The sequence below is a fragment of the Phoxinus phoxinus genome, assembly GCF_949152265.1.
Source record: "Phoxinus phoxinus genome assembly, chromosome: 21".
Taxonomy (NCBI): Eukaryota; Metazoa; Chordata; class Actinopteri; order Cypriniformes; family Leuciscidae; genus Phoxinus; species Phoxinus phoxinus.
This window is the reverse complement of record NC_136896.1, coordinates 10,156,866-10,184,445: the sequence shown is the minus strand read 5'-3', so window position 1 is coordinate 10,184,445 and position 27,580 is coordinate 10,156,866. Positions and strand designations below refer to the sequence as shown.

At 37.0% G+C, this 27,580-nt stretch overlaps 1 protein-coding gene across 4 annotated transcripts in view; it reads right to left on the bottom strand.

Moving 5' to 3' along the window:
• The window catches only part of vti1a (vesicle transport through interaction with t-SNAREs 1A), a 123,055-nt gene that overhangs the window by 78,224 nt on the left and 17,251 nt on the right, over positions 1 to 27,580 (bottom strand). For 2 of the 4 annotated variants that reach the window (XM_079595505.1, XM_079595507.1), the window contains exons 4-6: positions 21,673 to 21,750; positions 16,688 to 16,708; positions 10,543 to 10,627 (exon numbers count right to left, since the gene is read on the bottom strand). In XM_079595505.1, coding sequence (XP_079451631.1) covers positions 10,543 to 10,627; positions 16,688 to 16,708; positions 21,673 to 21,750 — 184 coding nt within the window. The remainder of the gene's footprint in view (positions 1 to 10,542; positions 10,628 to 16,687; positions 16,709 to 21,672; positions 21,751 to 27,580) is intronic. The other 2 variants (XM_079595508.1, XM_079595506.1) reach the window with 1 other exon arrangement.

Sequence of the window (27,580 nt, the reverse complement as noted above, 5' to 3'; positions counted from 1 at the left end):
TCTCTTTCCATCCTCTCATTTTAAGACAGGATTTAGCCAAACATATTGCACTAAAAAGCATTTAGTAGTGTGCATTTGAAGAAGTAATAAGAATCTTGGGAATATTTTGAAATTATTTTATGATACAACACATACACGCACTACTTTAATTTGTCTGTCATTTTGCGGTCTCAAGACTCTTTCCTGACTATTTTTATCTGAGTCGATCATGAAAAGAAGCTGACAATCTCTGGCAGGCTGAGGACTTGGATTGCGTTTTTTCATGTGTAATCGAAATGAGTATGCAGCAGCAGATGGCACTGGGTGTTTCGTGTGAGATTTTTCAGAAATCACCTCACCATGGTCAATGCGGTTATGCATGGCAACTCAGCCTTATGGGTTTTTGTTGATGAAAACAAGTAAGCTGAACACTGGGCAAAAATCTATACCATGAAAACAACCTTAAAATGCCTCACAAAAATCTCCCAAGAAAAGAAATGTTCGAGATCAGTTTAAAAACATTGAAAAATAATAACAAAAATAAAGAAACATTTATATATGCATGAAAATCAACTTCTTTATTTTAAAAATATGAATTAATAGGAAATTAAAAAGACATTAAAAATGAACTCTATAAATGTATATCTATATAATATTTTCATTATAATTGATTATATTTTTTTCATACACAGTGTATATAACTGTAAAAATGATATAATAATATACAATATAATAAAATAATATAATATCTTTTCAATCTTTCATTAAGAGTACGAAGGACACTTCAGACTCATTGTTGTTGTTTTTTTCATGCACTGGGCAATTTTGTGTTTTTGTGCTATTTGGCTTTTCAAAATGTGTTGTTTCAGACTAGTGGAAAGAAAAAAAATCCAAACACACATTTAAGTGTTTATTTTATTGCACTTTATCTTTTTGTGCCTGTAGATAGAGTTTTTTCTGGGTGTAGATTTTTTTTTAAAGAATTCTGAACCTGGCTTTGTCCGGAAAAGAAAGTTATGTAAACAAGTGCATATTTAATTATCATGCATCCTTTGTAGATAATGTAATCAATCAAATGGTGATATCTAATAGCTTTTTTTTTTACCCTATTCACCTGGGCAGTCTTGCATTAAAAGTATGTACAAATTCAGCGCAATAATCTCTAGTAGCAGATATTGCACTTGTGCATTATAGATTTATTTTAAAGACTGGAATGGATCTAACTACTAAATAAACCATTACACAAAAAAACCCTACAAATTAGATAAATAACTCTATGAAGACTCCTGACACATCTGGCAAAGGGTGAAGGATGAATAATAATATCTAATTTAAAGATATAAAGAGTTTCATAAAGATGCTGCAAAAAAATTTAGGATGTCATTTTTCAGCTGCTATGAAATACATTCCTTCAATAATAGACCATACCTACATTTATAAGATCAACTTAAATTCAACATGTATTCATAAGCATTTCAATTAGAATTTAGAGCTTAGCAAAGTACTTGAACGATCTGTATTAAACGATACTTAAAGATTACTAAAAGATTCCTACACAACAAAAATGGTTTCCCTTGATCCTATTTTCAATATGATTATGACTTGGAGTCAAGGCATCAAACCACTTAAGGATTTGCTCACAGGCAAAGATTTAAAGTAAATTAACCCTGACTATGTTGTATCATCCAATTTAAAAGAATTCAGTATCAAATATGGACACAGTGACAAAAAAAAGAGAGGGTGGAGATATTTACAAACGAATGTGAAACTTTCCAAAGAGTATCAACATCTTGTTAAATTCAAATTGACATCATAGGTGATGTGACAAATCCAGTCGTGTCTTTTTAAGGGGTGAATAATAATAGCTGAAATATCATGCTGCTGATGTTCAGTATCGCCCCTACACACAGATCTGAAAATACTGATGCTCTCAGCAGGGATTCAGCACTGCACACAAACACACTCATTCTCACTTGCTCTCTGTCTCAAACACACACACACACACATAAAAACACTGTGCTAAATAAATAAAACTCAAATGAGCTCCTAGAGTTGTGAGCAAAGCTTTTCTTTTCAGGAACTTTCAGCACCAGGAGAAACATCCAAAGACTCGAGCAGAGAGAGCTGAGTGGTGGAGGCCTCTTGTCCCCCAGTGTGGAGACGATTTTTTTCAGCTCGTCCTTTTTACGGTGGCTCAAGGGCGCAGCCTATCTGCCAAACTGTAGACTGCAGCCTGCCTATTATCATATTTATCAAATTCCAGATTCATTTATGTGACAGGCAAACTGCACAAGACAAGTCACAGCAACAACAACAACAAAAAGTTGAGGTGCAATATTGACCTATATATTTTAAAAAGAAACATAATTGTTATAATACGTACAAAATGAAATAATCAGACGGTGTGTGCAGTAATTAAATACAGTGAGCACCCTAGGTGGCAGCGAGATTGCCCCTTAAAAAGAGTCTGCTTCAATAACACTCTTGCAAACTATTATTAAATATGTCAGGACGATGGCAGCAGGATTTCCTCCACAACGCAAAATGGGGTATGCGGCAGCCCCCCCGTTGTATTTGCCCGGCTCCCTCCCCAGACAAAAGTGAAGCTGTCCCACTGACTGACAGATGGAGCCCCCAGCTGACAGATCGGGCGATGCGTTTCATGTTCAGTGGGCGTCCTGAGCCCGCGGCCGCACCGGCCCAGGGCGCGGCCCGCCGAGGAGGAAGCCACTTTGAGGGACGGTGTGACACAAGCAGCCGCAGAGGGACAGACGGACAGCGCTAATGATGGCCTTTTTTTATACGTACTGCAAACTGTGAGGTGGTCAGCGTTGAGATGCGCTAAGCGTCACACATTGAGCCATATTTAATCTGAAAACAAATAAGATTATCTGTGCTGGGTTAACTATCCATAACAAAGCAGGTCCAGCAGCTGTTCAAACTTATGATGATGAAGCGTATTGCTATTAACAGCTATTAAGTTGTTAATAAACAGTAAGACTGACTTTTTTTAAGAATGGCAAAAAATACACTGTTGCTCAATATGAAAAAGGTTAGATCAAAATGTTTCAAAATATTAAAAAAAATTTGTTCACTGCTGAAAAATACAATAATTATAATAAAATAATACTTTAAAATTCAAATAAAAACCTATTTCAACTTTAAGTCAGACAGCTGCTATAAATATTTGATTTTCCTATTGTTTCCACTGCTCAAAAATAAAAGAAACTATGACAATAATTGTAATAAATTATATTTCAAATTATATTTAAATATGAATTGTACTTAATAAATTATATTCATATAATAATTACACTTTTAATATATTACATTTATATAAGTTGAATTCTAATTATTTTAAAATCAAATTTTATATAATAATAAATACATGAAATAATATTATTTGAATGAAATTTAGACGAATTTAGAAATATAATAAACCTAAATTTACTTTCAAATCTTAACGCACTTAGAAAAAAAAAAAAAAAAAAAAAAAAAAAAAAGTAGTATTGCTCAGTAAAAGCCAACCAGTTCTGTTTTCATTTATTTGTATTTTTTTTTTAAGTCTCTAATGTGAGTTTTTGGCTTCTAAACTAAACTTTAAAAATGTTACTATAATGACTAAAATCCAAATTTTTAGCATAGTTAAAATAATTTATCAGGGTTAGAAGAAATCTCCACAAAAACAAAATGAATTTTAATACAAATGCGGTACTCTGAGAAGGACTGTTTCTGGTCCGATGCACTGGGAGATATAAATAAAAATTGGAAGCACAAGTGAAGCCTACAACGCTGCCCTTCTGTACCCACTCCGCCTGTGTTTTCAGAGCTCAGTCTGACTAGTTTCCTCTCTTAATCTCAGCCACCCAACTCTCTGCGACTCCTTAGTGAATTACGCTCGCTTTTCAACTGCCATCAATCTGCTGTCATCAGCGTGTCACTCCCATCACACAATTACCGTTTATGATCCTCATTCCGCAGTGACAAGGTACTGCCACTCTCTCTTCCCCCCTCTCCACTTTTCCTTTTACTTCATTTCACTTTTTCTCTCTGCTTTTTGATATTGCGGCGCCTCAGATGTGCCAGCTCTTTAAAGCGGCCGATGAGGAAGCGCCCATGGGGGTCCTGGGTATTCGCTTTTGTCTTCCATTTCCTTCCAAAACAGTTTTATTTAACGCCATCCAGCTCGAGTGCCCTCTTTCACTCTCTCTCCGTCAACCAAAGGTCAATGAAAGACTGTTTGTGTGCGTCTGATATAAATAGACACATATGATCTGAAATTAAAATGTTTTTTTTTTTGTCTCTCTCGCTCTCTACCTTTCTGACAAGTTACTTCAAATACATTTTGCGGCATTAATGATACAAAAAAAATTATGAAACAATAAAATGAGACATTAATAAAATAAGACTGGTCACATTTTACATTACAGTGCTCAGTCTATTTCAGTAGTGAATAGTAAATACAGCAATGTACTTAATCTGAGAATAATAATAATAATAATGATTAGATTAAATAGTTGACCTGTGATTGCCTCTTTACATATTCTTTTCCTTTTTACACAAGTATACGCATGCATTTTACTCTTTCAATCCAACAAATTAAACTTAAGTTTGAACTCAATCCTGAGGATACTGTAGATTTTGATGCATTTAGCTGGTGGCAAGTGTTGCTGGAGAGGCTTATTCACAATATGCAAGTGGAAAGCTTGCCTCTCGTTCTGTCACTCAATAGTTTATCTAGAAAAATGGATCTGCTCCCCATCACCCAATGGAAAAAACCTCTCAAAACACGTTAGGTGACTCAACAGTCAATGATCGCAACTTAACATGAGCAAATATCATAACACCGATTGGAATATATCAACAAGTCGACACCTGCACTCTCTATCGGCAATCCCGGAGACAGATAGCTGCGAACACAAACACACCGACTAGTCAAGTTTCTTGGTTCAGCTCTTGCATTAAGAGCCTGGCTTTGCCATTGTGAAAGTTCGGCCCTTTGTCTAGACGTGCTGAAATCAGTGAGTGCACCCCGGCCACCGCAATTCAAGCGTAAACACTTTTGTGTGTCTCCATATAATACTGTTGCTCACAGACCCCAAAATCCTTGGAACAGCTGAGTCCTTCGGTGTCAAAGATAATGGCGATTTATTGCAATGTGAGGCTTTTTTTTCAGCCCCCCCAAACAACCCCTCCCTCCTCCCTCGCTCAAACCGATTAAAATTAAGCCGTAAACATGTGAGGACAGAATTAGCACATTTAGCGAGCCTCCTCTCCCACATCCCATTTTCGCTCCGGAGCGGCTGATCCCTGCAGCCGAACGCGGGTGCAATTTTAATGACGGGGACCGTTTTTGAAGTCCAGATGAAAAAAGCGCCGCTTGCCGTTTGTGGCGGCGCTAGATACGGCAAGGCCGGGTCCGGCGTGATTGGGGGGGGCGACACAAACTTGGACTCTGGGCTCTTCGATAGTATCGGTGTCATTTTCCTCTCCACGATAAGACGCCTCGCTGACAAGGCCCGATTAGGAGAGAAAAAAAATCATTATTACATCGCCTTTCATCCTCCGGGGGGTTTCGCGATAAACAGCTCACCCGTAGGTAGATTTACGGAGTCGAAAACCTTATATTGCACTCACACACCCCATCACTTATATACATATTTCTTTGAATCAATGTTTAACAAGAGGTTTACATTGTGTATTCATATTTAATAAGCTGTAACATAAGTTCAAACTTCTAAAGTACAGGCCTAAGTTGAAGCCAAAAAAAACATACATTTTCGATGAGAAAATGCCCTCATTACAACACAAAAACCCACCATTGTCTTTAGAAAACCCACTCTAGCTAAGTTCTCCTTTCTGCATATCTGCAAACTCTGCTATTGAAATATTTAACTCTTGTGGCTCTGCTCCATGAATCAAACAATTATCAAATAACGGCATATTCTTTTTGAAACACAATACGGCATTCAGATTTCAGCAAACTACAAAAACCCAAGTTATTTGGTATGCTATACCTCGAGGAAATCCACTTCACCAAATTGTCCTCATTAAAGAGAGAACAGTAGCGATGTGCTAAAACTTTAAACACGACTATACAATGACGGAAATCAAGTGGAACAGCCACGCTGAAATAAATAATGAAAGGCAATAAAACAATTACTTATAGAGGAAATATTACTTGTACAGCAAATGAAATATAGTTTGATAAAAATACTGATATCTTATTTAGAATTTACCCAGCATAAAACTGCTCTAAATAATTATTATATTATTTTATCTTAAAAGATTACTCAAAATATTTTTTTAACAATAACAGTAACTTTTCAGTACATTATTGAACGCAGTCAATTTCATTTTGACATTTTTCCTTCATTTACCTAAATTTACCCAGCATAAAACAGCTCTAGATTAATTTATTACTGTTGTTGTTATTATTATTATTATTATTATAGACATTTATATAACTACATATTCTAAATATATATTTTTTTAGATTATTCAACATATTTATTAATAACAGAATATTTTTAGTACAATATTTAAACATACAATTTTTCCAGTCATTTGCTGTCATTATTATTATAACAATTTATTATAACTAAATATACTATTTTAGAGATTATTTAAAATATTATTTAAAATTAAAACAACTTATCGGTAAATAAACGAATGAATTCAATTCCATGTTGACATTTTACATTAATTTAGACATTTTAAATCCATTGGTGGAATAGTTATTATTGTTATAACTAGTATTGATACTTAATAATAACAACTAATTAAAAATGTCTAAATGAAGTGCTTGAGAAGAAAAGGTCATGGCAACACAAAGAAAAAAAGGAAATTCCATTCAAAGTTATCAGTTTCATAAAATGGCAGAAAACAACCAGAAAGTCTGGAGGAGAGGGATGAAGGAAAGAAAATGAAAGAATGACGATAACATGGAGGAGAAAGAAAAAGAGCAAGAGAGAGTGAAACGGAGAGACGGAGACAATCGCGTGTGTGTTACTGGGACACTCTGACACCCATGGACTGACACAGCATGTCTTAAAGCCGTGCTCACACTCAAAGGAGCAGCGTTTCTTCATGTTTACAAAACATATTTATTTATTTCTTCCTTCGATCATTTATTTCGTTATTTATTTCTATCGGGGGCACGCTCGGCTTCTCCGCAAAGCCTTCGACGACAATGACGACTCTCCCACCTCGTATGCTCTTTTAATACCACTGCAGGAAAAAAAAAAAATCAAACCGCTCTCAAACAAATTGATGTACTCTTTAATAGTCGTCACATCATCACAGGGTCTTTGCGTCGTCTGTCTTGGTGACAACTGCAGGGCTACTTCGCTTAACCGCCATGGCTACTGCTTTGTTGGTCGCTTCAATGATTTATCACAAAAAAAGAAAAAGAGAGGAAAAAGGAAGGAGAGAGAGAAAGAAAAGAAGGGCCTCTCGATTGAGTCATTGGCACCTTTGATTGACATGGCATAATCAGCTTATCTGGGTGCTAATAAAGATGATGGCCTGCAGAGACACTCTCTACCTGGCTCTGCGTGAACTTTGGGCCCTGGTGAGGGCCCCAGGGGCCAGGCCTCGACCCACTCTGCTTATCTAAACACTGCTGAAATCAATCCCTAATGAGCTGGTTTCATTTTGCCCCATCGATCCGCCGCCGGAGCGGCTGCTGCGTATTCAAGGGCCACCGCTCTGCTCCTTACGGACACTGTTTCTCTCGGCTTGTTTATATCGGACACTCCGTAAAAATTCATTATGATTAATTAATACATTTTGAGGTCATTCCATAAATTGCCTGTAATTAAATTGTTTTCTTATGGGGGGGGGATGCGACTAAATATTCCGAAATCCTTTAACAATCCCAAATGTGAGTGCAAACAACAGAATTACACCCCTAGGTATATTATTTTCCACCAAACAAAAACTCTTCTGCCCACTTCTTTGGCTTTTATAAACAGCCGGGCCCTTCTTTCGTTAGGGTTTATTTAACGCTCATGGGCTCTGGGACATCTCTGATTTAAATGCCTTTAAATTGGCTGCTTTGCTCCCTCCTACTGTACTCCAGGCTCTCTTCAGGCCGGCGGTTCAGGCAGCTTTAAAGTGGGTGCCCTCTCCTAATGAAGACCCATACTTTATTTATGAGACAAACAGTTTGGTAAAAAGCTCTGCATGTCCAGAGAGCACTCTCAATATCTCTCAGAGGGCCTGGAGTGCTCCTGACACGCTGCTGCTGGACTGAACGCATCACACACTAAATCACCCTTAAAAATCACACAAACACGGTCTCCTTACTGACAAGGTCAAATAAATCTGAATTCTTCCAGTGAAATTTTTAAACATGAAATTGCAAACCAATGATAAAAACAATTAAATCTTAAGCAATATTGCGTATTATTGGCACAGAGCATTTAACAAGATTAAACCATTATTAAAGTAAATTTAACCGTAACAGTAGAGTAAATAATATAGTAATTTGCCATTTATATACCATTTGCAAACATACTGATATTATTTTTACTATGCTATTATATACATATACACGGCACGTGTATGTTCAAATGTATTGAGTGTGTGTTTGTGTAACATTTAAATACATTATATATATATTATGTTATACTTAAAGCAAAATTATATAGTGTATATATATATATATATATATATGTGTGTGTGTGTGTGTGTGTGTGTGTGTGTGTGTGTGTGTGTGTGTGTGTGTGTGTGTGTGTGTGTGTGTGTGTGTGTGTGTGTGTGTGTGTGTGTGTAGAAAGTATACACACAAAGTATACACATACGATACAATATAGTAAAACAAAACAGAAACATTTACGGTATAACTAAATAAAAACAAACAAATCAAAAATATTTTATAAAATATTTAATTATATTACTATTTTATAAAATAGAAAACCTATAAAAAATACCTTTTATTATTAGCAAATATATAATAATTTATTTTCTATAATATTTAGAATTTTTGTTTTGTTTTGTTACAGAATAACAGATATCCGTAGGCGCTCGATAGCCAGCGCTGTAGCAGGTGTGGTTTGCCGCTCGAGTGAATTTTAACACACGGTTTATAAACTGGCTGATCTGCCTCAGTGTGACACAGGGAGCGAGGGTCACCGCCGCAACCCAAACAAAGCGCATCTATCCCTGTAGCTCCTCAACAGCCACTGAAGCAGGTCTGTGTTTACCGCGACTCTGTGCATTTCCCGCACAGTTGCTGTGCCCAAATCCCAAAAGTATAAGGTTTGTCCTTCTTGGGCCACTTCAGTTTAGGACTACCTGCCGCTACGCTTTTAAGATGCAGGTGTGTGTGTACGCGAGTGTTGGGGTGGTCGGTGGGGTACGGGGGTCAGGGATTAGGATCACAGGAGTGAGACGCACAGGCCGAGTTGCGCTTTAACGCGGTTAGAGAAAGGCTGAGTAAACAGACATTGTTCTGCGCTTGCGGCTCCCACACTGAGTGGTGTGGCATTGTAACGGGTCTCAGAGGCAGAAGCCGTCCTTGATGGGGGAAAAACTCCTCTCACAGGGAGTCTGATCCCACCGTTGGAGTGTACGGGTTTCTGCTTTGGTTCCTACTAGAAAGCAGGCAATTCAATTGGGCAGACATAAGTAAAAAAAAAAAATGTCTGAATAGCAGAAAAACAAAAGGCCTTCATTCGATGAAGTGAAAATATATATATAAAAAATTATGCAGGAAAAGAAAATACCGAGCACGGGCTTGAGAGGATCCAAAATAAATGAAACTAAATTTTTCAGCAGAGGATGCAGATTGCATTTATGAATTTGTGAGTTGTTCTTGCGAGACATCAAAAGCCAGTGGTCTGCGCAACCCTTTCTTGATTTGAATTATTAACTGTGTCGACGTGGCGCACAAGCCACCCAACCATTATAGTGTAAATTAACAAACTTTTCAAAACTAAGGCAGAAGCCAAAGAAAGCCAGTAGCTTCTTGAAGAACGAGCTTTGATACGTCTCTGAGGAATACACTCTGCTTCAACAACACGTTGACAGTCAGGCTAAAAAAATAAAAAAAAAATAAAAAGATGCCTGCTGATTTAATCTATTTCAGATCTAAATTAGTTCATTTTCTTGTATTTAAAGATGAAAACTGTTCGTCAGACAGGTGTGAATCGGGTGACGTTGAGGGTAGGGTGCTTTATTTAGAAATCAGTTTATTAAAAGATCTCTGTCTTTATTTAGCTCTAAGAATTGCAGGACGGTGGAGGCAGGCTGTTGTTGTTTATTCTAGTCGACACGCCATCATTTGGTACCCATATTAAAAACTCTCTCTCTCTCTCACACACACACACACACACACACACACAGGTAGGTGAATGGAAATAAGGCAGTGTGTTTTGTGTGAGTCTAACAGCACTGCGGCTGCTGCTCTACACCTTTCTCTCCCTTGCTTCTCTTTGATGTGCTCCTGAAAATGTCACCAGTCGTCAAGGCGTTTTTTTTTTTCAACTCTCTCTCTTTTTAGCACGTATACGAGCGAGACAATTTACTGTCGCTCACCCCCCTACCCAGAATGCCTACCGGTTTCTACTGCTATCTGGTAGCCAGCTTCCAGCCTCCGAGATGACCTTTCCAGCCTCTCTGTGTTGTCCAACAGATGTGCTCTCTGAAAACAAACCACAAACAGAAAGAAAACAATGAGTGATTGAGGAGAATAGGACATTATTTACAGAGACATTTTTCAACATACTAATAGGCACACTAAGACAAAAAGGAATAGACTAATATACAAGAATAAATTTAACCTATACATTGATTCAAGAACGTCTAATTACGAGCGTTTTTCATAACAAATTGGACTGATCTTCGTGCAAATTCTAAAGCAAAAAAGGACGGAGCGCCAATCTAACACCTTTCCTTTCTTTTTAATTGAGACTTCCTTTTCGCAGTGGATTTGTTCTGAAGGTGTTGCCAGATCTCATTAGCTCATATTTAGAACCAGGGCAAAGATTAGCATGGGAGGGATGGCTAATTGAGCTGCAATATATTTTCAAATGCTGCTTCAGATTACACAGTATCTGTTAGTCTGATAAGTTCAGGATGCCACCATGAACCTCTTTACACTACGTTGTTTTATTTGTTATGTATGCTGACAACACTTGATGGTTTCTCTACAGAGCAGTTTGGATGTTTTAGGGGTCACTCTAAATAAACCAATGAGGCATGTAAACTTTTTCAAAGAAAGGTTGGTATGCCTTGTGTTGAGTTGCAGACGTAAAGTCAGAAGTCAATAAATGTAAGATGAAAATAGACACCACAGACGCAATAAATATTGCACAACATCAACAGCATTTATACGTCCGTGAATGAAGTGGTCTCAGATTCGTAATTTTTGATAACATAAAAAAACGGCATTAAAATACAGTAAAATAGTAATAGTGTGAAATACTATAACAGTTTAAAATAACATAATATATTATGTATATAATAATATATTGTTAGGTTTAATTTATTCCTGTGACAGCAAAGCTGAATTTTCAGCATCATTACTCCAGTCTTCAGTGTCACGTGATCCTTCAGAAATCATTCTAATATGCTGATTTCTTAATGTTATCACAGTTGAAAACAGTTGTGCTGCTTAATATTTTTTGTGGAAGATGTGATACATTTTTTACAGTATTCTTTGATGAATATAAATTTCAAAAGAACAGCATTTATTTGAAATAGAAATCTTTTTAACATTATAAATGCATTTACTGTCACTTTTTATCAATTTAATGCTCCCTGCTGAATAAAAGTCCTAAAAAAATAAAATACTGTCGAAAAACGTAAAAATCTTACGGACCCCAAACTTTGAACTGTAGTATATGCGCGCACCCACCACACACACACAATACATCACTAGAAATTATATTTTATGTAGAAAGAAATCTCATACATATATAAATATACAAGTACTAAAAAATAACCTACAGTGGGGTCCAGAAGTTCACTTGTAAAAATGCGTTTATTTTTCATTTTCCTCATTTAATGTAAGATTTTTCATTACCAATTAATTTTCAGAATATCTTTGTTTTTGGTTTGTTCCCTTTTTTCTTAAAACCTGATGATCATGTGATCCAGAATCATTTGAGAATGATCCAAAGAGCATCTTGTGCTTCAATAGAAGAACATCAACTATCAGTACAAAGAAGTTCATCGTCACAAATCTATACTCATTTCATTACTGACTTAATTGTTTAGGATTTGCAATATTTCTAATCTCATTTCATACTTCATACATGCATCTCAACTTTCTTAAAACTTTGAAGTCTCAAACTTTTGAACCCCACTGTAGACAGTGAAAACAGGGCTAAGAATCATCCACCACAATTCACACACACCCATTTTCTGATAAGCCATATCATTTATGACTGTGAACACTAAATTAGACCACTGTATTTCCATTTTTAAATGCATAACAGAGAGAGGTAACTATATTTCAAAAGGATGGTAACCTTTATTCCCATTTACATGCACAGAAAGAATAAAGGCAGAGGGAGAAAAAAAGAGAGAAACGAGTTTCCAGTTCTAGTTAAGCTGTCAAAATATGTAGCTGCTAATCACTCCAAGGAAATGAAATGAAAAATAGACGACATTCCACTTTTCAAAGTTTGACAATCACAGAGAAGGGAGAAAAAAAAAAAAAGAGTCTGAACTTTTTTTTCTCTTCACCTCCTCTCAGTTGACAGATGTCATTTAAAATAGCTGAAATACTTTTTAATAGTTTAAGGGAGGGGGTGTTCGTGTGAGATAGAGGGAGGGAGAGAGAGAAAGAGAGAGAGAGGGAGAGAGAAAGAGAGAAAGAGGAGAGAACGGGGGTGGGAGTGCGTATGGGGAAAAGGGAGCCATCTCTGCCTAATGAGCCCCTCTGGATCAGCTGAGATGGAGGGGACGTATTGACATGCACCGCTTAAACTAATACACCTAGACCAGGGATGTGCCTGTGTGCCTGGAAGCACAAGGCAGCCGGGGATACTGACAGAGTAGCTCGCTCCCCCGTCTTCAAAGAGCTCAAGTGATTAGTATGTTATCATTACCATTCGAAACGTGATTTCCTATTCCCTCTCGGCAAAGGTGACACGTCTCGGGGAGACGGCCAGCAGACTCGCGCGCCGGAAAGCCACTTCAAAGCTTTTTCTTGAATTTGTCTCCCTCGCTCATTCTCACTCTCTCAGTCGGTCTATATTTCCGAGGGGTGAGGTGGGTGGGGGGGTTGTTTATGTCTATTGTGAGAGTATGTGGGGTGCGGGGGAATAAGGGTGACACACACCGGGGTAACAACGAAGGTGGCCACGTAGGTGCAGGGACGACAACAACGTGACAACGACGACTTCCTGAAAATGTAAATGAATCACCAATCAAGCGAATTACCTCGCTCTGCGAATTTGTTTTGGATAAAGGGCTGACATATGGATCCAAAATGCATCCGCAAGGAGATCTTTATGAGTAACAAAGCACCTTAGACATAGCATATCTATTCAGATATTTAAAACAAAAAGCCCTGGATGCATATCACTCACTCTCATAGACCAAACTGACCTGAATAAAAGAAACCCGCTTTTTCTTCTTCATTTATTCACTATTAGAGCAGCATGACTGTCAAAATTGTCTTTTTTTTTTGGTCTTATGGAGTTCAACAGAATCTTCTTTTAAAGAGGGCATGATAAATATTGGTGCGCCTGCGACCGCCTCTGCACGCGCCCCTTCTCATTTGTGCCAAAGCATGTATGCCTTTTTATCTGACACCTACTTTTTCAACAAAGACATTCTTAGATACTATAAACGAGTTTTTTTTTTTTGCATTTTTTTTGCATTTTTTTCTTTCTTCACCATTTTTTTTCCTTTCGTGAAGAACCGCACTTCAGTTGTAAGTTATTAACGTGGAACCCAGGAACAATGCGAACGCGACTCAAAAGAATTGTCTTCCCTTCTCTCTCCCCTTTTTTCAATATCAAACACGAGCGCTTACAATCGCAATTTTCAAAAGTTTTGATGATTCCTTATTATTTCAAATGGGGAGGGGGGGGGGGGGGTAGAGTCAAAGTGAATAATGATGACAGCTATGATTCAGACTGACTATGTGATCTTCTCTACCGTTTGTTTGGGACTTGTAAGAAAAGGAATTACAAGTGTCAAACAGCTGTGAATAAGGGTGCTAAATATTTAAACATGTTTTCCAGCTGAGGAAAAGTACAGTTTTAAAAAGCAGGCTAAGTGTGTATTAGCTACACAGGCTTTGATTCAAATTCAGTAAAATGAGAGAACGAAAAAATATGATTTAAAAGCTACGCATTATGGGGTAAAAACAAGGGCGGTTGAACCCACTAAAGGTATCTTCTGACCCAAGGCTGAAAAAAATCCTATACTCTCATTTTGTCTGGTCATGTGGGAAAAAACAATAACAAAAAAAAAAAAACACACAAGTCAAGGTAGAACTGTGAGGGGCTGTAAATTATAAATGCAGGTTGGTGGTGTGGCTCTACAGATGGGATTATTCAGCAATAGGAAGTGAAGAAATCTAAACAATATACTGATGTTCAGACAAACACAGGAGTCTATACAAAGATCCTCCAAACCAGAGGCACTGCTGAATTTCTTCTCTTGTGTGAGCTAAGAGGATTTTCTGTCTGCTCTGTATTGTTTACTTTGGTATAGCTTCAAGATAGGGAAGAGTAAAGAGAATTATCAGCTACTTTAGATCATTATTCTTGAATTTGTGTTATTTTTTTTTACAGTACATAACAGGATGACACATACTTACAGTAGTAATGAATTAGTAAAATGATGCAAGTGTCATTTTATTTTCGTAAGATGACAGAAGAGAAGATAAGGTTTTTCATTTTTCCCATCCATGAATTTTTAATGCATCTTTACAATTTCTTCAAGATAGAAAGGATCAGAAATTTGCATTGTAAACAGCGTTATCTTCAAAGATAAGCAATCATTTACTAAACAACATCTTTACAAAGGCAGGCAGAAGCATGATGCAGTGCTATCCAGTCCTCCACTGAGAGGAGGCTTCCTTTATGAATGAAGATCTTCAGATATTGCAGTCTGTGTGTGTCTGCTTGTGTCTATGAATAGGGGAATCCCAAGTCCAAACAACACACACACACACACACACACACACACACAGGAGATGAAGATACCAGCAAGCAAATACACACACACGCACACACACACACACACACACACACACACACAGATCGAGACGACAGCCTTTTTGCCGTAATCCACATACATGCTCACTTCCAAGTCGGATGAATGCTACAAATACAAAAAGACATTACAAATTGTCCCCTTATCTCAAACTAAAAGGCAGGCTATTGTATTCTCATCCGCTGAGTGGGGGAAACGTCTTTGGGCTGCTTCCTAACGTTGCACAAAGAGAACTCCGCAGTTGGCTGTAAATTCACAATTCTGTTATATTTAGAGCCATGTGTGCTAATAACATACCAGCAGAAGCCACACAGAAAAAGTGATAAAGACTGAAATATAGTTCATGTGGTAAATGACACAGTTTAGAAGTTAAAAGAGGAGTTAAAAGGGTAAATAAGGTTCGGTATGCCTGCTAGATACTACTTAAGTGAACAAATTACAACTTATTTTCAATATTGATACGTTAACTTGGTGAATGATTAGTTGACTAATGTCTTAAGATGCTCTACAAAACTTTGCTAAAAATTACCATATAGTGTATCGTTCTAAAGTTTGGGGTCAGTAAAATTTTAATATTCGCAAGACTTCATTTATTTGATCAAAATACAGTAGAACCAGTAATATTGTGAAATATTATCACAATTTGAAATAGCTGTTTTCTATTTTAAAATGTAATTTATTTATTTTTCAATTTGATGAATATTCTTTAGTGTCACATGATACTTCAGAAACCGTTCTTCTTAATTTGGTGCTCAAGTAAAATTGTATTATTATTTATCAACATTGAAAAATCTTATGCTACTTATTATTGTTTCAGGATTCTTTGATTAAATCTTTTGTAGCTTTATAAGTCACTTTTGATAAATTTAATGCGTTCTTGCTGAAGTATAAAAGTATAAATTTCTTTTAAAAAAATAGTGAGAAAAAAAAAAAAGATTTTAATATCAGCCACAAGATGCATCTGTGTTCAAAAACTGAAACTATTTTTAAACTTGACATCTAATATAAATCAGTGTTTATGACGCGAGGTGTTAAAAATACCAGATCAGTAACAGCAAAATATTTTTTTTTTTACAAAATACAAAATATTTTTTACCATGCAAACTACTTAACAGCTAAATATTCTGATGAAAACACTGCTAATAATATCAGTGTAAAAAAAAAAAAAATCTTTAACTAGTAACAAACCAGTGTTAAACAAATAGTTCATTGTGACCCATCACTAAAAGAGAATAAAAGCTTATCCCGGTCTCCCCCTCCCTTTTTATTATAACAGCATTCTCGTTGTATGTTCATATTAGGTGAATGTTTTGACAAGCTGATAAAATCTTTTAAGGTTTGGTGTGAAACAGCTTTGATTCAGTTCCTCATAGAGCAGCATGTAAAAATGAGCCTCATTTTGAGCTCAATCAAAAGAGACTCAAAAATCAGATTACGCCTTCTTTATTCTGACGAAGCGGGAAAATGAATGGAGGATCCGCTGGAAAAAGAGGGGACCAAAACGGGAAGGAAGAGCAGCACTTACCTCTTCACGTAACTTTATCAGCTGCCACATGAAGGCACAAAATAGAGGGAGGGAGAAAAAGAGAGGGAGGGAGAAAGAGTGAGAGAGAGAGATAAAAAGCCGAGACATGGCAGGAAGCAGATCAGTCATGCGGCTGGGTACAGAATTAACCTTGACGATTTATCTGTTTGCATGTTTAGCATTTAGAAATCACAGACAAACACATTAAAAGAAGCTAAACACGAGACTCATGCCGACTTATTTGAACAAACAAAGATCAAGTTCTCGTGCTGTCACATTAAACAAAGAGACTGGGAATGGATTTCTCAACTCACGACGTCTAAACTATCATCATCAAGGAAGAGGGGGAAAGAAACAGTCACATCACAGCACTTGATATGGCATAAGGGGGGAAAAACACTAGCGTTTCAGTCGGTACAGTAGGATAATACAGATTGCGTACAGTAAGAATGGAAGCTTTGAGGATTTAGGCTCCTTAACAACAACAACTCTGCAGGATTCCTACTTCTGGGCTAAGAAACAGAAAGTGACACCAAGCAATGCTCCTTTTTATTATTACAGGACGTGCCCATCACTTCTGACTCGCTATCAATGTCAAGTGTATTATGCATTAGGCCCAGGAGGGATGAATGTATATACATAAACATAAAGCCAAGATGTTGCATATCATGCATGGCAACAACCTCTTATGGAACAAAAAAAGAAATCATATTCATGGGTAATTTATTTTTGATAAAAGGGAATCTCATATTAAAACTAGTAAAACAGAGAATGCGATGCACTTAGTGGCCCTTGAACGCTCTCTGAAAGGGGATAACATAATTTAAACTTAAGTACATTAAGCATTTAAAGCAGCTCTTCATTACAGCCTCTTTATTTAACAAGCATTCTCTGCAAAAGGTGAGTTGCTTATCAGCCGCGCACAACATATTCAGAAGAGGAGGGGAAGGACAAGTTTCTTAATTTGTCAGCCGTTGCAGGTGATTTTTTAATCTCCATTTCTTGCCAGAGATTAAAGGTTAGCAGATCTAAGGGGAAGCTCTGGGCCATTATTAAAGGCCTCTCATCTCTTTTTGTGTGCGCTGGTCATTTTGAATTTCGCGATTTTTAAATCATTCGCTATCATATCAGAAAAGAGACAGAACTTGGATCATAAATTATAAACCTAATGCCTGACTCAAAAGGCTGAATCTATGGGCGTGATGTCGCTTACAGCAAAGCTATGCTTGCAGCTCAATGTGAAGAACATCAGTAAATCTAGGATGAAATGTTTCTGATATAACAAAGAACCTTTTGCAACAAAACACAACAAAATAAAACAAAATAGGAGAATGAGGACTTAACTAAATGTGGTGTGAAATTGAATAAGAATTTTACTTAATTGTACACTAACTAAAAATAATACTCATAATGCAATTGTGTGTTGACTGTACAGCACTTTGGTCTGCATGTGCAGTTGTGAAGTGCTTTATAAATAAATGAAAAATAAATTAGGTTAAATATTTGTAAACTGAGGTCATTTTATTTAACTTAAATTAAAATGACAACCTTTTACAAATAAAAACTGGTATAAACATGTAAGAAATAAAATATATGTAAAAATATGAGATACAAAACAATTGTATTACAAAATAATTAAATAATTGGGGTTGTGTGCCAAAAGAATAAAAGTTATATTGCAGACATCCTAACAACACCATGAGAATGCTCTATTAAAAATCAAAAGATTAATAAAAAGAAAATTCTATTAAATAAAAAATTTGAAAATGATTAATCTTCAATATTTAGTAGAAAAAATTTAAGTTCAGAATCACAGAGTATATACAACCAGACACGAAAAATAAGTAAGGCCACATTGCAGCTCCGAGCTGCTGATTTTCGAGGTAGCTTCCTTACGTCGCCTGCATTATTCAAAAGGCCAAAGTTTGTGAATACACTATAGAAGTGGCTATTTGGGTTTGCTGTGAGCCCACCCGAGCTAAACACAACCCTGCAGACCGTCTCAATGAACACCAAACAAACCTTGTTCTATCATATTTGTGCTGCTTGGACGATTGCGAGCCCTCGCCGAGGATTTACCAAGAGAATCAGGAAGATTTTAAGCTTGCTGTTGTTCTTTCAAGCCACGTTTTTTCCCTCTTTAAACCAAACCGGACAACCAGTCTTTTGTTGCTTTACCTGAACTCGCAAGCATTTTTTCGAAGAAACGTCGATGAAAAGCTGAAAGAAATTTTCCGAAATTGTTTAATTATGTTGTGATGAGTTCATTCCTTCGGTTTTTTTTCATGTGGTTGTTATTCAAAACTGCACTGCTGCAATTTTTCTGTTATGATAATCAGCGGATTTTCAAACAAAGATTTTTTTTTTCCAATACGGAACTCGATACAAGTGGTAATCTGCTTCCTTTGTAGCCTGTCAAATCTGGTCCACGCCGGCTCAAACCTGCCCAATCTCTCGTGGCCATGCCTTCTGCTGTGTCTGAAATCGAAACTATTCCGCAGAGTATTCGTGTGCGAAAAAATGTGTGTGCGCTCTCACAAGTACGTGTGTGGTAAAAATGTGTGCGTTTCGGGAGGAAAGGGTAGGGGGAGGGATTGTTGAAGAAAAAAGTGCAATGGTAGACCACCACATTATTAAAAAAAAGAGCGATAGCGCCAATTCGGTCTCTGTCCGCATACAGATAACGAATAAATGCCGAACTCTATTAAACCGTCTTTTAGCTATTATCGCAGGGCCAACACGCTATTTTCAGAACTTATGACGGCTCCCTATTTACTTAGCTATAAATCCTCGCCATGTAACGAACAGATTTGTGACTGGTAATGATCTGCTCAGCCAGGGCTATATGAAATGAGCCTGACCTCTTTTAGATCGTAAGGAATTAAATTGACCGACTCACCCCAGTCACCCCCCCCCCCCCCCCCCCCCTTCCCCGTCGCTACATCTCTTCCCCTCCGCTCTATCGGTCCTGTCTCGCTCGATAAAAAACCCTGAAGTTCCGACCACTCCACTCACAGCAAGTCTTGTGTTAGGATCCCAAGTTTAATTCAGATTTTTTTTTTAAATGGAAATTAAGTTCAACACCTGAGGTCTGAAAGAGAAAACTGGTTCTTCTTCTCCTGTTAAGGAAATGTTTAAATGCATATTTAAAATGCATGTGTAAAACTGATACAGAACAAAAATGACTGAGATCACATTTTCCTATTTCATGGAAAATGGGATAAAACATTTATACATATTACTCTACTAGACGTGTTTTGCCAAATTAGAAAATGGATTAAAATAAATAAATGAGTTTAATATATACAATATATATATATATATAATGTATGTGTGTGTGTGTGTGTGTGTGTGTGTGTGTGTGTGTGTGTGTGTGTGTGTGTGTGTGTGTGTGTGTGTGTGTGTGTGTGTGTGTGTGTGTGTGTGTGTGTGTGTGTGTGTGTGTGTGTGTGTGTGTGTGTGTGTGTGAGTGTGTGTGTGTGTGTGTACAACAAATTACAAATGTATTCAAATATTTGTATATACATAGTACATTGCTCTTCCTCATGCCCTCTTGTGCTTATTGTTTGGGTCTTTGTGTGAAAAGAGGCTTTTGATAGTATAGGTGACAGAGAGTAGGGAGCTTGACTGTGTCTAAGGCAATAAATATAACAGCATCCCAAAGCACTTCATCCATTTACCAGATCAATGCCTGCAATCTAACATAAACGTATCTCTTGTTATTGTCTCTAATGTCTTGTTATTAGGCAAATTATCTTTAAGTGTTAAGAGAATTGCTAATATGAAAAGGAATAAGCAACTTCAGGAACTGAAATATAATCCTTTTAAACTATTGTCCTATTGTTCAAACACCACAAAAGTGAATAAAGTATGAAAGCCCGCATCTTAAAAATCCATATCAAATGAGCTATTGTGCCTTCCATGACAATTCATAATTATTTTTGATAAAAGGAGCTGTCATTGAATGCAGCTTGAATAACAACTCAAGTAATATGGTTTGTCATAAATTGATTTTACAAAAGCAAGAAGGGAGTCAATAAAAAAAAAGCAAACGCGAGTTATATTTTTCCTTTCCTTTGGCAAGAATTTGATAAAACCATCAATGTCTAGCTGTGGGTTTGACAGCTCGAGGGACACTTCTACTACTAACTTCGTATGAAGTGTCACACTCATTTTTGTGTCCCACTAATTTGGTGAGAATATGCATATCAATTACCCATCACGGCTAGAGCTACATATGTTTGTAAGATGTGTGGTGCAAAGTTCATCTGTGAAATGCTAATAAGGGGGAAAAGACAAAAAAAAAAACCTTAATAGTTACAGATGATGAATGTCTGTACGCTTGTGGATTGGTGTCTGTGTTGACATGTGGCACATTCGATAAATATAGCGAGATAATTAAATGCAGTAATTATTCAAAGGATCTTATTGTGGGGTCCTATTTTTAAGAAGGTGATAAAACTGTATCCTAAATGTTAAATGCTCACTTTAGAGTATACACACAAACAAATAAAACAGGAAAAAAATATATACACACACACACACATATCTGATGAAAAATATATACATTTTAACAAATAACTTATTTTTTATATCCTTACACTTATGTGAAATAATACCAACCATCATTCCTTTTTGTATTATTAACAGTTTTTCCACAGTGACACCCTCTGTTTAAGGATCTTCGAAAATAGCAGGTTTTTTCTTGTTTTGATGGGGGGGGGGGTTCGTTTTTAGAAGAATAAGTGTTTGTGCGGATGGTGAACAGCTGGGAGAAAGCGGGAATTTACCCCAATCTGGTACTGCCCAGACGCTGGTTAGAGCCTGAAGCCCATTCAGCACTGGGCAGCTTAGCATTAAACAGTGTTGCTTCTGCATGACTGGGTGCCAATGCCTGCCTCTCTCTGCCCCTCGTGGCCCTGACCCGTCCTCACCCCGAGCAGCCACCCACACTGGGAAAGCACAGCCCCTGATTAACACCCTACCTGACTCTCCGAGGAGCTCGCATCATCCCCCAGGAGCTCGTTCCGCACCTCATCACTGTAGGCAATACGTGACCTTTTCTGCAATGGAAACAGGTTGAGAGAGGAAAAAGAGAGAAAGCGAAGAGACAGAGAAGGAAAAAGAAGTGGGGCAAGGGGAGAAAGACAGAAAAAACAAGCTTTAGTTCATTTGACATGAAAAAAACTCACACATTTCTAAAGCACGAGAGCCCCCTGTTGGATCAACAAATGAAACAAAAATACAGGTGATATACTGGAGCGTGTGTGTGTGTGTGTGCATGTTGAGGAGAGAGAAGAAGCGAGTGCGTGTGTGTAATCTAGTTTGTGTAGACACTGTGGCTTGAGTGAACCAGAGCCCTCAGATACAATAGCAAAAGCCCCCCTTTCACTTAAATAAATAAAAAGTGTAGAAAAGCGGACCATAGTACAAGACAGAGGCAGGGAGCGTATTAGGAAAGTATCAGTTGTCAGAGGGAAATGTGTTCTGGGGGCTGTCACTGCTGTCAGTCCTGTTCTCTGGCAAACCCTGTGATAATACCAAGCCAGGGAGCTAGACAGAGAATAATTCATCACCCAGGTCGACGCGATTGGCGTGCCATCAGATTTGGGCTCGTTCCCCCGTCTCTCCTCCGCTACGCAGTTGGGAGAAAGAACGCCGTGTCCAAAAAAGAAAACACACACACACACACTCAACACTTCAGAGCGTGCCACCTCCGATTCAGCAAGCGCAGAAGCAGAGTATGGCATGTTTACAAACACACCCGACCTCTTCAAATACCCTCCAAACTAAACACACACTGGTGGTGCGGCGGGGAAAAAAAAACACACTGAGATGGCGTTTACCAAGAGCCCTTTGCTTCCCTCTGTTCGCTCTTCCTGCAGGCTGGCACTCTTCGGGAGGATGAGAGCAGGGAAAGGTGCAGGCGATCCACGGGGAAACTAAACAGCAAAATAACTGCTATCCAAGAACTGCTATTTTTTTGTGATGCAATGCTGTGTCACAACTTCTTGCAGAGGAAGCGGTCAAATCCTGGAGGATATGACATGAACATTTATTAAAAATAAAAAAGTGGAGTTTGTTTCGAGTTTTTATCAGAATCAACCATTTCTGAACATTTGAACTTTTGAAAATGTTTAGTAATGAATCTGCACCATGCTAATTTTTTTAACTGAATGCAACATTCGTAATATTTTGATCACTAGACCATAAACAAAAGTAGACAATATAAAGCGGAAATGTAGCAAATTGGGATATCTAGAAAGGAAGTGAGGAAAGTGAAGCTGACAGATCTTTCGGTTCTAAAAGTGGAGTTTGTTTAGTGGGTTTTATCAGAGTCTAAAATTTCTGATCATTTTAAATTCTGAGAATGTTATAGTATTGAATTCGCAACATGCAACATTTTTATAAAAATGCAGCATTCGTAATATTTTGATCACAAACAAAAGTAGTTAATATAAAGCAAAAATGAAGCAATTTAGATTGCTAAAAAGGAAGCAAGGGAAGGGAAACTGACAGATCTTTTGGTTTCAAAATAAATACGTGTCATATCTCGTGTCACTTCTGATTTAACCGATAAGCAATCGTTTGCATTTGTGTGCACATTATTTCACAAACGAGCACCACAAACAGAGCGTCTTCTGACGAGAAAAAAAAAAACACACCCACATGTTCCATCTTAGTCGAGTTTCATCTTAAAGAACAGCAGAGGAACTTTGGGGAATGTCGGCATGTTCATAATTGAAAACGGAAGCCTTGGAGATGCCTTCATTTGAATGCACACACTATCGTCTTCAAACCCTATTTTTGTTTCATTCTTCTTCTTCTAAATAGCTGTTTGTTGTAGCTGAGAGCATCAACCACTTTCACGATGTAACCTTTGAGTGCTTCTCGCACAAAAAGAATGGCAAATGCAGCCTTAAGTCTTCGAAGGGGAAAACTAGTCATAGAAACAAAGCGAGACGCCTCTCCCAGCCCGTTTACACCATTTTGCAACTCCCCCTGCAGTAAAACAAGCCTCACACTGATTATTCTCCCTTCATCTGCTGCTACAGCACAGCAGCTGGGCAATATTGACTGCTTAACCCTAGGAAATACTTTGATTGGTACTTTGCATTGGATCTGAGCCGAGTTATAGGTTATTAGAATTATTTATTTTCCCACTTATCTCCTACATACTCATCTCCTATATGCCATGCATTAATAAAGTGGATTTATTTATATAGATCATTGGGGTATTGCATATTTAATCATGACCCATGATGACCTAAAATGGATTGGAATGATATGAATGAAAGTTACAAAAAATTAAGTTCTTGCTTTTTTTTTTTTATTAAAAAAAAAAGAAGAAGAAATAATCAATGGATTTTAATGTTCATATGCATAGTTCAGCTAGAGCACTCAAATATAAAACCTGCACTAAAACATAAAAACCCAGAGAGAAGGCTTTGTAATCGTAAGAATGAAGATGGCTTATTGCTACTGAAAAAAAGGCAAAATCTTTTTAAAATCTGTTTGAAAGGTCTTTCTCTTGTCACTTGTTTTAATCTTGGGTGAGAATTTGCTTCTATTCCCGGAAGCATAGAGAAAAAGTACAAAGATCCGTCTTAACTTTATGCAAAGTGGTCTGACTGCCTTTTAGAACAGACATGTCTCATCAAACCAGAGACGAGGGTTTTAGTGTCCTGTCAAAAATGTGTGTTATAAGTCTGTTGACATGATGCACAATGCAAAAAAATATAATTGCATATGCATCATGCATGCTAAATATTTATATCAGCCATGCAAATTATCATATAGTGTCTGTGAAATGAGAATAATATGAACAAAACTGCAGCAGATGTCACTTAAATGTATTTGATATACAGTAAATAGAAAACATCTTATTTACACCATCCATAAAACTGGTTTCTGTAGTAACATTATGATTAATTTAAAAAAATGATTAAAGACATAAGAAAATAAAATGTAACCTTTTGTTCTAAGGGCAGGAAAAAGTAAGAGAGTGAAAAATATTTCAAAATGTTAGAAATAATTACCCTAAAATATCTTATTATAAATCAATCGCTATCTCTTATTGTTCATCATTAATATTGCATTATTTTTTTCAGCTGCACACTGACAGCAAACGGCAACACAAGGACGCAAATAATAATGGAACCTGAACTGCAGCAAAAGTAAACAGTTCATTAGATAGGCATTAAAAGGCATAAAAATACCCAGGGGCAGAGTTTAATGAGAGGCCCTGAAGTGACACTGCCAAAGCTTTTTCCTCCACTTTTCCACTCGGAAACCACACGGCTGGTGGCAAACCGTGAAGAGTAATTAATGATATTTAATTTATAAAGTGTGTTTCATTAAGTATTTCTCACCAGTGGGAAAATGTCTGGCCAGTTATGATTTCGAGTTAATGGGACTTTAGTCAAACACAATGTGGCTGCCTCAAATTGCCATTTAACCTTTTCTTTCTGCAGCTAATAATCTGCTGAAAATGTTTAAGGGGAATTGACGATTGAAGTGTGTGTGGGGGGGGAGGAAGAAAAATATTCACCTCATACTGCTGATTTGTGTAAAAAACATCAAATCTATAAAGCAGATAAGAAAAAGACTATGACTAACAATGAATGGCATTAAATATATAGAAATAGGCCTATTTAATGTGATTGTTATTAAGGCATTGTGTGCATGCATCATGTGTGTCTTGTGTGGTTAAGCTGTGTTCTGCAACAGCGGTCAAAGCGCCATGTGTTTTTATGAGTGCATCTGGTCTAGAGTAAAGTGCTGTATTGGTTGAAGAAAGCAAAGACCTTTTCAAGCAGGCTCCAGTATCACAACAGTCTTAAATAATGCATCTCATCCTAGCAGGGGTCTAACACCATCCGCAAGCAGAAAGAATACTATTCACACATGCACAGGAAGCTACACATCCATCCGCACACACATAATCTTGCTCTTCTCTTTTAACATCTAGAATTAAATTGTAGGAGGTTGTGCAATTAAGCGAGCACTTTTTTTGTGCACTTGATACGGTCGCAGGAGGGTCTTTAAGCCTCTGTGAATCATTTTTTAGTCTTTGGTAACATCAAATCGGTCGTACGGGTGATAGATGGGCAGATGCGTTTGGTTTTGCGTGCGTCAGTGTGACATTTACGTTAGTCGCTTGTGGTAAAAATCGCAGGAGCTGTGCACAACACATGGACTGATATCAGCATGGTGTCTCTCATTAGCACACAGGTTACTGGTGTGTGCCTTTAATTCACTGAGCATTGTGAATGAAATAAAAACAAACAAACCATGAAGGAAAATTCAGGAACAAATGGAGGCCACGGAGATAACAATCACATGAATATGGTATTGTGATATACTAATGTAGAGTGAAATATTGCTCTTTGTACTTAAAAAAAAAAAAGTCAGACTTTTAAATAATATTTATAATTTATTATTTATAATATAGAAATTATAAATATAAAATTAATAATTATAATGTAATATTTGTAACAAAAATAGTTACAATTACAATCACATGCATATGCTATTTTGATATATTAACGCAAAGTGAAATGTTGTTCTGTGCTGACATTTTATAAAAAAGAAAATTAGACTTAAATAATAATTATAATTAATAATATTGTATTTATAGATATGATCAATTATTTAAGTCTAATTATTTTCCTTTTTATAAAATGTAAGCACAAAGAGCAACATTTCACTCTGCGTTAGTATGTCACAATAGCATATTCATGTGATTATAATTGTAAATATTTTGTATTTTGTAAATATTATATTATAACTATTAATTTGATCATTAAAATTAAATTTATAATTAAGTAAATAATATGAACTTATTTTACATATTATTATTATTATCATCATAATGTATTATACATTTAGATGTTTCATATTAGTAAAATATTATATTACAAATGAGTCTAGCCTACTTTAAAAAATATATATATAAAATGACAAATTTTAAAAATGATTTAAAAAAAAAAACTAATTTGTGAGGGAAAATCTCATATATAAATATGAGGGGGAAAAAGAGAGGCAGAGGAAAATAAAATATAATTTTAAATAAATAAATACAATTATGCCAAAAAAAATGCCATGAAAAAATGTCTGTATAATATAAATATGCTGTATCCAATACAGCCTTGGATATTTCTGTCAATGTCATGTTCGAAACACCAAGTGCAGTCAATAAACCTAACGACTCTGCCCACATACAGAGAGCGAGGGAAAAAACGATTGCAAGTGAACTCTCAACAAAAGAGCAAATTCAAGCTGCTTTGATTGAAGAAACGGCATATACTTCTTGAAGGCCGGGGAGTCGCTGCGAATGGTTATTTCTTTAAGGCATAAGCGCCGATTAAACCCAATATTAAAATATGGAAGCAGTTCTAATGAAAAATCAAAGCCCGTTTCTCTGGCAGCCGAGCTTTTTCTCACATTAATGCTGGGTTGGGAGCAGGGCCGGTGCGGGCACTAGCAGAGCAGACCCCGGCTAGGCAAGAGTGGAGAAATCAATAGAGAAGAGCCGGTGGGGAGGGAGACTGCCAGAGCTGGCAGGGCCGGGCCGGCTCCCATCACAGCACTCTCCTCTGGCGTGCAGTGGGGAATGAAACGGGCCTCCCTGGGTCAGCACCAGAGAAAAGGTGAGATTAGAGGAAATGGAGGAGGGATTTCTGAGGCACAGGATACCTGGCGAGCCGGGGACCAATCGCCCATTAGCCTGTGGCTACCTACATATGGTTCACTGAACCCTGCACAGAAAATAACTATTTTTTTCTTGTCTTTCTTCACCTCCCCCGATCTGTCTTTCTCACTCCATCTAACTCTCTCCTTCTGGAAAAAAAAAAAAGTGATATGTGTTTGTTTTTTGTATTCTGACCTAAG